This window comes from Lethenteron reissneri, chromosome 24, assembly GCF_015708825.2.
Source record: "Lethenteron reissneri isolate LAM-NWPU_2019-01 chromosome 24, ASM1570882v1, whole genome shotgun sequence".
In the NCBI taxonomy this organism is placed as follows: Eukaryota; Metazoa; Chordata; class Hyperoartia; order Petromyzontiformes; family Petromyzontidae; genus Lethenteron; species Lethenteron reissneri.
Genome location: NC_083802.1, coordinates 5,078,819 through 5,091,477, shown reverse-complemented (window position 1 = coordinate 5,091,477; position 12,659 = coordinate 5,078,819). Strand labels below are relative to the sequence as shown.

At 43.3% G+C, this 12,659-nt stretch overlaps 1 protein-coding gene and 1 long non-coding RNA gene across 3 annotated transcripts in view; one reads left to right on the top strand and one right to left on the bottom strand.

Annotated features, from left to right (window-relative positions):
- The window catches only part of LOC133346446 (uncharacterized), a 41,745-nt gene extending 36,841 nt beyond the window's left edge, over positions 1-4,904 (bottom strand). For both annotated transcript variants that reach the window (XR_009755558.1, XR_009755559.1), the window contains exon 1: positions 4,801-4,904. This is a non-coding gene — a long non-coding RNA (uncharacterized LOC133346446). The remainder of the gene's footprint in view (positions 1-4,800) is intronic.
- SNCAIP (synuclein alpha interacting protein) overlaps positions 1-12,659 on the top strand; it is a 228,152-nt gene that overhangs the window by 154,351 nt on the left and 61,142 nt on the right. Inside the window, 1 exon segment of the mRNA XM_061558015.1 lies at positions 7,587-7,665. Coding sequence (XP_061413999.1) covers positions 7,587-7,665 — 79 coding nt within the window.

Below are 12,659 nucleotides of genomic sequence, written 5' to 3'. Positions count from 1 at the left end.
CATCTCACATTGTGTGCTGTTAAAAAATATTGGGAATCCTATGCTTTGATCTGTGAGTTGAGTCGTTCATAGGATGGTCGTGAGCACGTGCCGTGTGTATGCCGTTTGGCAGGAGGAATGTATCGGTGTGGAAATACAATGTGATTTAATATAGTAGTGTAATCATTAACCTCGTGCTCTATAAATATAATGCTATTTAAAGTTATTGTTTAGATAACATATCTTTAAATGCACGCAATTTGTAATAGGGTCATCCACTATCCTTGGATGCGGTTTTGTTGATGATGTGCATAACTGCATATGTTACGCTCGCACTTATTTATTTGCTTTACAGTTACCTCTGATCTTCGCATAAATGTTTTGTCTCTCACCTGGCCTAATTAATGCCAAACTGATTTATTGCTGAAACATAACGTGCGTGGTACTTCAGTTAAGCATTGATTTAGGACCCACAATGAAATAACTTGGCCTCGTCTGATTAGCACTGCCGTGTTCTTTGCTATTTTCAAGAAGCCTGAGTTGTGGATAAGTTGATGAGGCTTAGAATTTAGCCCACAAATTAAAACGACGCGATGTTCCTCGAAACCCTCAGAGTCATCGTTTCAGAGCATTCACTCACACGTGTGTAAACAGAGGCGTCGATGATGCTGGGTTAAATAATGGTTGTCCTCCCCTCAATTTCTATAATAGAGAGCAAGACATCATACCAATCACCTAACCATTACCAACAACCTTAGGGCTGGACCTCTGTCCAATACGGAAGGTGAATCGATGCCACTGTGCTTCAACGAGCGTTCTCTTTTAGGCGGCGTCCATAAATGACGTCACGCGATTTTGGACGATTTTTGACCCCCCCCTCCCTCGTCACACGACGTCACAAAAAGTCAGACCCCCCCCCAAAGATTACGTCGCAAAGCTCTGCCCCCCCCCCCCCAAAAAAAAATTAAACATGCTTCAATTCGTAGTGCGTATTTAATGTGCCGCTGCACTCAGATGTTGTAGGATTTTTTGTTCATCAAAAAGTATATTTAATTAAGTAGAACGTGTTGTCTATATTTATTTAAAGTTGCGCATAATTTGTGGCGCACCGCCCCATTATGCGTGTGCCGTATTATGCGTGTGCCGTATTATGCGTGTGCCGTATTATGCGTGTGCCGTATTATGCGTGTGCCGTATTATGCGTGTGCCGTATTATGCGTGTGCCGTATTATGCGTGTGCCGTATTATGCGTGTGCCGTAAATCCGCCTCCTTTTTCTTAATTCTGACGAATGCCTGAAGATGCTGGTTGTAAGTATCAGCGAAATGTCGTTATCCAATTGTTAAATGTTGTCGAGTGCCCTCCAACACACACGGTGTGCTGAAGCAGTATTGAAATTGCCACATTTGTTCATCGTGTGACAATTTATGAATCGGCTGCGTCAGGTGGAGGAGGGTTTACGACACACATTCTACTTACGCAATCTGACCTGAAAATGAATTATGAATCAAGATCGCTTTGGTAACTGGTTGGCGTGATTTGGTCAAGGACCCCGGGAATGTACCCCTTTTTGCAGTGCATCAAGCAAACTTCTGGGTGCTACACCACTGTACCTTGTCTTTTTTTTCTGAAGCTTACTGTCAAGGATTAATAATGATGACATTTATACACTTATATTTGGACTAATGTTCTGAGTCCTTAGGGCTGAAAAAAAAACTAATGCCAAGAATAAAATAATCCCAACGCGAGAGATTGAAGACACAGCCTTTGTTCATGCGAGCAGCTTTGGTCTCAAAGAGCTATGCCCTCAGCCACAAAACCAAATCATTTCTTGTCATAGGCTGTATATCTGTCACAACTCAACGCAACGTCGTACTAATTGAGTTCCAGCTAAGTTGTATTAATACAGAATTTGTAATGCCACTGAGTGAACGAAACAAACCAAAAGCGCTTTTAAGTTGCATAGCAAGACGCTCATATGGACACTGAGCCAGATGAGCTTATAGCCATTGTACGTATTAAACTGCGGCTCAGGGAGCTGGCTGCCAAATAGACGAGCACCAGTTAATTAGGGCAAGCTTATTTTCAGGGGCTCGGACGATCGGGGTGGCTGGACCCAAGAGGTGCGTTATTATGTGCTGGATTTAAACTGACACCTTGGAGGACCCACGGTAGCCGTGTCTCCGTTTAGGAGACCATTAGGTTGACACAATGTTACGAGTGCATCTTAACAGTTTTCCCGTTTCAGTTTTATTCACGTGTGAAATAAAGTATTAACAACCTCTAACCATCGTATTATTAAACAGCCCTTAAACTGCCAATAGGCATCTTTTCCTTCCGCAAACACTGTAGCGTAAGGCTGCGATTGTGATGTGATAATTGGTTTGTAATATTAACGTTTTTCTGTAACAACATGTTCAAACATTAATGCCATGCAACTGCAGTTTGACATTCGGTGAAGCAATAATCGTGTTTTTTTGTGTTTAAATCTTGTATTGGGATTAGCACCCACCATTGTGTGCCGAGTGGAAGGTGCAATCATAAGCAAGATTGCGTGCTCGTTACCGAGTTTGCACCCAAGGTTTTAACAGCATCCAGAAACCCCGTTCGCGGTGTTGATTGCTACTATCCCTTGAGGCCTCATTACATAAGGGTGACTTCGCTCGCGCTGTCATAACAGCTGGGGTCAGTCGTGGGTCGTTGCTCCAGAACAATGTTTCGTAAGTGTCCAACGCCAGCAAGAGACGCCCGCTTTTATTAATAGCTTAAAGTGCCGCTCACTTGTCCGCGCACTGAGTAATTCGAGGGACATCATTTCATATGCGCAATTAACAGGCACACACCACAAATTGATTTCCGTTCCATTTTGTCTATTATCGTAGGACCGCAGGATAAATTGATGTTCAGTCTTGAGTTAATTACAACAAAAAGCCACTTCACAGAGGAATATTAAAACAAATATGTTATATCAAAACATGATGCATGCAGACAAATGAAAAAACAGTATATGGTGTGCACTGAATCATGATTGTAATATCTGTAGAATGTATTTGGTTTTTAATATTGTTAATCAAAGTTTTTTTATTGCTTTAATTTCTGAAAAGTATTATAGCCACCATGGCAATGTTTATAGTTAACACATAATTGTATCTTTACTTAAAGCTTTCGTGACGGTAGGAATTCATACTCTTTGGGTCTTTCGGTAAAGTCACGTAGATAGAAAAAAAATCTACCTACGTGACTTTACCGAAAGACCCGAAAAAACACATTCCTGCAGAGGGAGCTGGTAGGAACGTTGGGTTGCTCGGTCAATGGCCTGCAGGGTCAACGGCGGCGTGGTGTATTCCGCAAATATGCCCGACTGTGAGGGCGGGCACAAGCCGGCGTGAGTAGGTTAAACGTTGAGTTTTATAAGGGCACGACGGGGTGACCAGCCCCTCCCCACCCAGCCCCACCCCTCCCACCCCCCACCCAGCCCCACCCTCCCCACCCAGCCCCTCCCTGCACGACGGACGGACACAATAATCCCCTGTGGGCTGGTGTAACCAAGAGGTTCCTACCAGTATAATTGTATATACTTGTTTGTATGTACTTGCTAGTTAAGGAAATATATGCATCTGACATACTTCATTAATTAATAAAGAGCAACCTTAATATTTCACCTTCATTTATTTAATTATTATTATTATTATTACAGCTGCAACAAAGGTGCAACTAGCGATGTGGCCATTTTTACTGATCATGGGTCTGGCAGTGCAGTTGGTTCATCGCAAAATAAATTATTACTAGCTGTACTACCCGGCTTCGCCCGGGACTTGTATCCACCACGGCCGGCCGCCTTTGTCTCCCCAGTGGCGATGTTAATACGCCACACCAGTTACTCGTTTGAGGCTGAGTCGACCTATGTGAGGTTCAAATAATCTTGATCGGTGGTGGCCATGAGCGGGAATCTAACTCGGTTCGCCGGGTTGGTAGCGCAGCGTAGCGTTAACCACTACACCCACCGCTCCTCACACACACAGACGCACACACACACAGACAGACGCAGAAACACACAGACAGACACAGACAGACACAAAGACAGCACGCTAACCACTACACTACCGCTCCCCACACACCACACACGCAGACACACACACAGAACACACACACAGACAGACACACACACACAGACACACAGACAGCACGCTAACCACTACACTACCGCTCCCCACACACCACACACACACAGACACACACACAGACACACACACACAGACACACACACACAGACACACACACACAGACACACACACACACACATAGACACAGGCAGTACGCTAAGCACTACACTACCGTTCCCCCTACACAACACACGCGCGCGCGTCCATAGGTACACATACACGCGCTTGCTGCAGACACACACATACACACACATACATAACCGCACATACACACAAACACATACACACACATGCATACACACAAACATACACATACATACAAACACACACATACATACACACAAACACATACACAATACACACACACATACATACAGACACACACATACATACACACAAACACATACAGACACATACATACACACATACATACAGACACACAGACATACACATAAACACATACACACATAGTCATGACCCGGCTTTGCCCGGGACTTGTATCCACCACGCCCGGCCGCCTTTGTCTCCCCAGTGGCGATGTTAATACGCCACACCAGTTACTCGTTTTGAGGCTGAGTCCCTCCCTCGCCACTCTGCCTCCCTCGCCACTCTGCCTCCCTCGCCACTCTGTAGAGGACGTGAAATTTGTATGAATTTACCTCAGAGTGGCGTGTTGGGTGTCGAGGCCTAGCACCGTGCAGAGCCTCCCGCCTTGCCTGATTTTCGCACCCGGCGAACGCTGGGTACGGGTGCCGGTCCCCCCCCCCCCCCCGCGCTATTAAAAATGGCGTCCACCCCGCGGAGAAAAGTTGCTACTCGTTGCCAGGGGCAACCGCCGTCCAATGAAAGCGGCGAAGGCGTGGCTAGCCGTTGCCAGGGGCAACCGCCGTCCAATGAAAGTGCAGTCCACACACACACACACAGACACACAGACATGAACGATTTTATATATATAGATTGGCGAGATTCCATCCAGTCGCAGGTCATGCCACTCAACTTTCAGGTGATGTGCACAAGCATTCTCTTGGGGCCACATTGCTCGTACAAAAGCACATAATGGGCATGTCAAAAAGTGGATTTAATTAGTTTGCAGCTGTCCCTTCTTTCTGCCAGCTGAGCTTACTTTAATTATAAAGCAGGGGCAGCATGCTGTAGGTCTCGTGGCCCCAAGGCTTACAGTATTACTGTATTTTTTTACATTCAGACATGTTCTTTAATACATACTGTTTACATTAAAATAAATGCTGGATATCAGAATTTTTTGGGGCAGGATTTAAGCTGCGTATGGTTTAAAACCATATTCTCTATATCAGCAGAATTAGGTCAGTGTTTTTAATGTCTTGTATGATGAGGATAGCATATGTCTTAGGGGGGAGCAGGGTAGTCGGTAACTATGTCTGTTATTTCATCATAGTTTTTAAAAATAAATTACACTGAGAATTGAAAATGTAAGAGGTCGACAGATCCGGTGATACATCTTCCTCCCCCCCTTGAGAAGGGCAACTGGAAGAAATGTCAAGCACACTTTGGCAATTTTGGTATTAATTAAGCACCCGCTGTTTTGGAAGATTGCATAGGTTATGATTGGTTTTATAATTTGATATTATATATATACACTATTTTCCAGTTGCAAAGTGGGTCATATGCTGTGCTATGAACCTAGTGACCTGAGTTAGATTGTTTGACGATGGCTAACATCAGTGGCAAGTGATATTGAACCAGTCATCGGCCCTCATCTCTTCACAAACCCACTCTTGACCAACATCGTGCAGTGTGGCTGAACAACCCCAATAATTGACGTGATTTTGGGGAGGTCTCCATCCATCAGTGGATTGACAAAAGGCTAAACAAAATTGTTATTCTAAATTAATGTACCAAGTTACCACAAATTTGAAAGCACATTCTTGTTTCATGAAGTTTTGAAAACATTCCCTTTCCAAATAAATGTTTTCATCGGGCCATGATATAAACATGGTGCTGATATGTTTTTATTTAGCCATTTTCTTGTTTAATGTACTGCAGTGGCTGCTTGCTTTCCAAGCATGAACAGTTAATGTGGCATAAACTTACGGTAAAAATAGCATTTAATTGCATGCAGAGCAAGTTCAGAAACTGGACAGCCAAATGGAAAATGTTTCGCCAAAAAGTGCACGGCTGTGTGCAGGTGTTTCAGCACACATGCATGATTACATTAGTTCAAGTGAGAGTATGGTGCAGAGGATCACGGTGCAGAGGATGCTAAGGTGATGATGTTGAGAAACATCCAGCAAACTCGATCCTGACATAATGGGGGGTGCACACCTGATGCTGTGAAACACATGTTTAAAATTATACTCTCATTTTTCAAATTATGTACAGTGCGTATATGTATGCCCCTGAACAAATTGCCGGAATGTGCCCGGAATTTCCAGATCTGTGAAGCTCAGCAGGGTTGTGCCTCGATGGTGCTTGGATTTGGGTGACCACCATGCATAAAAGGTGTTATAGGAGGCAAGACCATGAGATAGGCCACAGAGTGGAGTGTAGCAAAAGTCAACCGTGGAGCTGTACTCATATGCTCCCGCATTAACCCTCCACGACTTCACCAACACACACTGCCCAGCATTTTGAAGTATAATAGCCCCATGAACCTGTGGCTCTCATCCAGCAGTGGATTGACAAAGGGCTGTACATGTACACGTATACATACAGGGGAGGAGCAGGTTTGGAGCATTGCATTATGAACCCGCCGACTTGTTTTTTTAAATCAAGCCACGGTTAACATCAGGGGCGTGTAATATGTGATCTGCTCCTCGTCGATTCCCCAATCGGCACAACTTGCACTGACCAGCATGGTGAAGTATGGGCAAACAACCCCGATGACCAACAGGCATTGGGAGGCCTTCATCCAGCAGTGGATTGACAGAGGTCTGTAAATGACTATATATGTTACAAACCTGACATCGTGGGTGTGATGCCCACACATAACGTTCGATGACAGTATCCGAAGCAGTTTAAACTGTATTTTTTAAAATATAAATACAAAAATATTACCTGCACACATAATGGTAGAATACAACCAAGGACGTTAGTTGAGGAGATTGAACAATGAAATAAGATTTTATTCGGTTGCCGGGCGGATTATTATTACTTCGCAGGATTGTGAGAGATGATGGAGCAGCTTCATGAAGTCCTCATCAGTGAGTTGCCCATGGTTGATATTGATGATCTAAGAAAAAAAACACATTAATAGGTCGTGGCGTAATGCACTTTCTAGCATTCATCAGCATACATAGTTGCTGCCTTTTCAAACTCACGTATGTTGCGGGAGGAGTTTTTTTGAAATGCTTTAGCTACATACTGCATGATGAATATTGTTTTCTTAGAACTTGCTAAGTGAGCGGAAATGTAGCCTCAAGTGTTCTGAGCTGTTCCCCTCTCTGCACTGTGTTGTTGTTTCCCACAGGATGCCGCCTCAGTCTGCGACAGCTCCTCAGGAAGACCCTGTGGGGAACTCGGCTCCCCAAGCAACAGCAGTGTTTTGGGTAAGATTTGACACCACTTTCTGTCACTTATAATCCCGCTTCAGCGTTACGACTGTTGGAACCCGATCGTGCAATTATTTATTTTTTTGCTCTTGTGACACTTTTTTTTTATAATATTTTTACGTTATTATTTTATTTATGGCGTTAATTGTAACGTGTGCGCGAATATCACAGTCTCTTTTTAGAACAGTCAGTTAAATTATCACATCGTGTCTCCCAGAATGTCTTTGCGATGACCAAAAAGCGGGTGTTTTATCAAGCTGAATGGATTTAATTTCAAACCAAACAGCCAGGAGGATGCCACGCTTCTCCACTGCTGAAGTGAACGATCGTGCGGTGTCAGCACTTCTTGTCCTTGCAGCTCGTAATCGCTTGTGGATCTCCGCATATTTGTGAAAAGTTAGTTTATTGGCTGATATTTTCTATTTTTCTATTTCGTTCCTTTCGATGTCCCACGAAGAAGGAATTCCAGAAGCTACCTATGATATCCTGTATGCCGAGAAAATGTTTGTTTTACTTTTCATCACAAAACTCAATCATTCACGTTATTCATGTATAATACATAACACTGCAGTGTCAGTTAACGTGTTGGTTCAGCACTATCTAAGCCAGGGGTCGGCAACCAAAATAACAAGAAGAGCCATTTCTTTCCAATTCGGTACAAAATTCAGTATTTCAAGAGCCGCAATGCATCTGAGTACATACTGTACATATCGTCAAGAAGTAGCCCGTAAAGAGCCGCATGCGGCTCCGGAGCCGTAGGTTGCCGACCCCTGATCTAAGCTATATACATTTGTAGTGAGTTCAACTGAGTCGCAGACGTACACTTGGAGGCAACACACTTATTTAGCACCAACACACGGGGTAACTGCCCCTTAACAGAATAACAACCTATGGTGGTGACCACCAGGCTAACTACACTAATTACGACGTAGCTAGCTACTTTGGACAGGGACAACAGCTTGGGTCCAGGTCCACGTGTTGGAGACTCGGAGAATGTTGAACGTAGATGAAGGTTTATTCAGGATGAACAACAATGCTGGCCCCTCTGGAGGACCCGGCTTATATTCTCTACGGTGTGGCTGGCTCCGCCCTTGGCCACGACCACCTTCCAGAATCCTCGAGCAGGATCTGGACCCGGACCACGTGACCACCCCTAGCCCCCACTTGGGGCCCCTTTGTAGACTTAACTGGTCACGTGTCCTCTCGGATCAACCAGAGTGCCATGGCCTTTAGTAACCTCATTCCTACAGCTGGCACTCCCACCCTCTATCCTGTAGGGGCTGGCACTGCACGCCAAGCGTGGTGCCATCTAGAGTTCACCAGGCCCCTCTAGGGCCGGTACTACACCCACACCATAGTGGTGTCCGCGATGTCGCTACACCGCACGCCATGCCCCTCTCGGGCCGGCACTACACAGTGACATCCCGCGATGTCACTACGCATTTAACACATATATATAAAACACAATTTTTTTTTTATAGTTCATTTGATTCTCTGCTGCTTTCTTGCTTATCCACATTTCACATCAATGAAGCTGAATTGACCAAACAGAGCATGCATCACCGGACCACCGTTGGCACAGGTGGTCTGCGAGGCATTGATCCAATGCAGGTTGATCCGGAAATAATAACAATGTTTATACCATTGTTTTGGACATTCATTAATATTTTACTTATGATAATAATAAAAAATAAGTTAGGTAAACTTATCCTGATTAAAATACTCTAACCAAAAGATCTAAATGCCCCCCCCCCCAAAAAAAAAAATCTTATAGCTGCGTTTTTTATGTTCCATTAATATGAATCACTTTGTATTACTGGTATTTAGAGATTAGTGAATGCGTTTTGCCTCGAGGAATTGGCGGGGCTGTGTGGTCCGCGAATATTTCCATGCCGGCGAGGTGGTCTTCGGGCCAAAAAAGTTTGTGAAATACTGAACTAGAGGGGAGGCTCTTCTGGCAGCAGTTCCATGAGTAAGAAATCGCAGGGCTGCACCTTTACCATGTCATTCGTTCCAGCCTTCTATCAGATTCCAACCTTTTTACAATATTGACACCCGACCTCCAAATCATGCCCTTATCAGAAACCCATAATTTGGCTTTAGGTCTCCCCCTTGGTGGCCGACCTTTGGGTTCCCACTCCAATGCCTGCCCTCGGTAATCCTGCCTCCCTCTATCCTGCATACGTGTCCCACCCATCACTCCCTCCTTTTATTCCTCCTGATCATGTCTACAGTGCTTTTCTGTCACGCTTTTATAGAGCAAATGCTATCCTGCCATGAAATACGTAGTATCCTGTCCATGTCACCACCATCATCATCATCGGCCATGATATATCCACTGCTGGATGAAGGCCTACAACAATCAAAACTGTCCCTCATGGCCACACGAGCAGCTATGTTCAAGGGCTAGATGTGTAGCTGTTCTCTTGACACTTTACATTTATTACTCCTGCCTCAAACACCAATCTCTTAACATGAACGTTGACCTTTCAATGCCTTCAATGTGGTTAATGCAGTCCATAAAACCCCACTCTGCTAACATAATGCATCAGCTTAATCTCTTGCTTATAACCCTCTCCACTGTACTACCTAAATACTTATTCTGTGCTATCTTCACATGGCGCAAGACCATATTTGAAGATCATACTTTTCACAATCTTTCTTTACTTTATTTCAATAATAATAATATATTTAAGCTTCCCCAAGCTCTGTTAGTCATTGGGGATTAGTTTAACCATACTTCACCATGCGGGACAGTATGGGATTGTGAAGTGCAAGGCCCAGGACCAATTCATATTTCACCGACCACTAACATTAGCCATAGCCAGGAGGCCAACTCAGGTGGCCAGGTCCGGAGCACAGTGTGCTAACCACTGCACCACTACCTCTGCCTTTTATTAAATATTTAGTGGATTCGTATTTTGGAATGTTGATCCTAACGTGAAATGTTGATATGTTTTTTTTACGATTTTCTCTGAAGCTACTGTTACCTCACACATTGTCAAGTCCAATTAAATGGTAACCATATGAAAAAAATTGCCTCTACTTCTGTTGAATTCAGCCAATTGAATCAATTGTTGATAAAAAAAATTCAAAAGCCTTTTGAAAATCCATGACACATTTATGCATGTCCATTTTTCTACTGTAAATCAAAGCTAATATCAAATACCTTTCTTCTTCTGCAGTAACCATTCCATTTCAAAATCTCTACTATATTTACCCTCAGGGCAAAACTTTTACTTCTGTATAGTAATGATGCTGAAATGTTTTGACGTGATTTCCAGCCTGAGGCCTTTAACAACAAGGTCCTAAGAATAAAACTGTTGGTTTATTGCTCGTGGGTATTACACTTTGTCACTTTGGTTTTTAAAACAGCTCGGGATGCATTTAATTTTAGCATAGATGCAAAATACGGAATCATACTCTTACCCATAAGGTGTGTATTTGTTTAAAATTGTGGATGGGCTAATGCATTAAAACGCGTGTTTTTTCTTCCCCATGGAGCACAGCATTCACATTGCCAGTTCTCACTGGACTGTATCCCCAGCATCTTTGCAATTCTCTCGCATATTAGTTCATCAACTCATGATGAATCTCAAAAGACGACTGTTGTGAATAGCATTCGAGGGTGACGACGAGACCTGTACAACTCATTGGACATGAAACGCCTTAAAGAGCCATAAGGAGTGGAATGAGACGCAATCATTATCCTTCGGGGAAGACTTGAAGCCAGGTCACAGATGAGCTGTCTCAGATGCCTGATAAAGGGATTTGACCACGAAGCCACCCATTCCCTTAAGATTATTGACACTGTTTTTTCATCAGAGGCAGAAAAGGCATTTGGGAATTTGCCAAGGATTCATTCTTCTTGCTGTAGTTTGAGTATTTATGGTCAAAGCAGGGGAGAATTTTTTTTTGTGTGTGTGGTATGTCAGAGCCAAATTAACAGCTTGCAAGAGCCTCATGCCTTCCGGTGAAGCTAAAGCATCCCTCTAAACAAGATATACTATATACAGATTAATGGGGATACTCTGTATAAATATAGTATTTCAACATCAATGCATGCATATAAATTTGCCCTCATTCCTAGAGGCCTTCTGCTGTTCATTTGGCAGTCGCCTATCGTAAAGGACATTCCTCTGCTGCCTCTACCCACGTCCCGAGCTGCTGCGCTGTCTTTACTCGCTTCAAACTACTTGTTTTGGTCCATGTTTGCCCTCTTCAGTTTATTTTCGGAAAACAAATTGAAAAATGACGTCAGTGCCTCATGCGTATTATTTAAAGGTCTGAAGGTAAAGGTTCAGCCCTGAAATGTCTTGTTCATGCCACTGCTGGCAGAAGGGCCCTCCCTAAGAATGAGTTCCCCTTCTACACGGTATTTCGACCTACTCTTCGAATTGCAAATGCATTGTGCTGACTATTGAACCATGGCTTCATGTAATATATTATTTTATTTAGTTATCCGTCTTATTTTTTCGTTGTGCATTTGTTTAGGAATCATCGTGCGTTGGGTTATGAACTGGATTACTGCATATAACAAACGTTCAATGGACTTGCTCTCTTGTACCGCCTTGCCCTGCCATGGCCAAAACCACAAACTCATTTGCAGACAACTGTTAACAAAATATGCGAACAATGTTTGCATTCCAGTTTTTGTTTATAAAGCATGACAATACATAACCAATAAAGATTAGACTTTATGCACACTTCTTCGTAAATGCTTAATATAATTTCCAAACTGTACGCATTTATAATTATAACAGATGGTGCGGCTTCCAGTAGATGTTTAATTCCTACAAGAGCAATCAATCTTAGCTAGCCAAATGTTTTAGTACCAATAAGTTTGGATAAAACCACAAAAGGCATTAAGCAAATTCTAGGCTCAAGGGTCTCAGACATTGGTTCATCCAGTGATGGCCTTTAGTCAGTATGAAATAATCTTACAAAATGTTTAAATAAATATGCATTATTCATAAAGGCAAGCAGTGCAT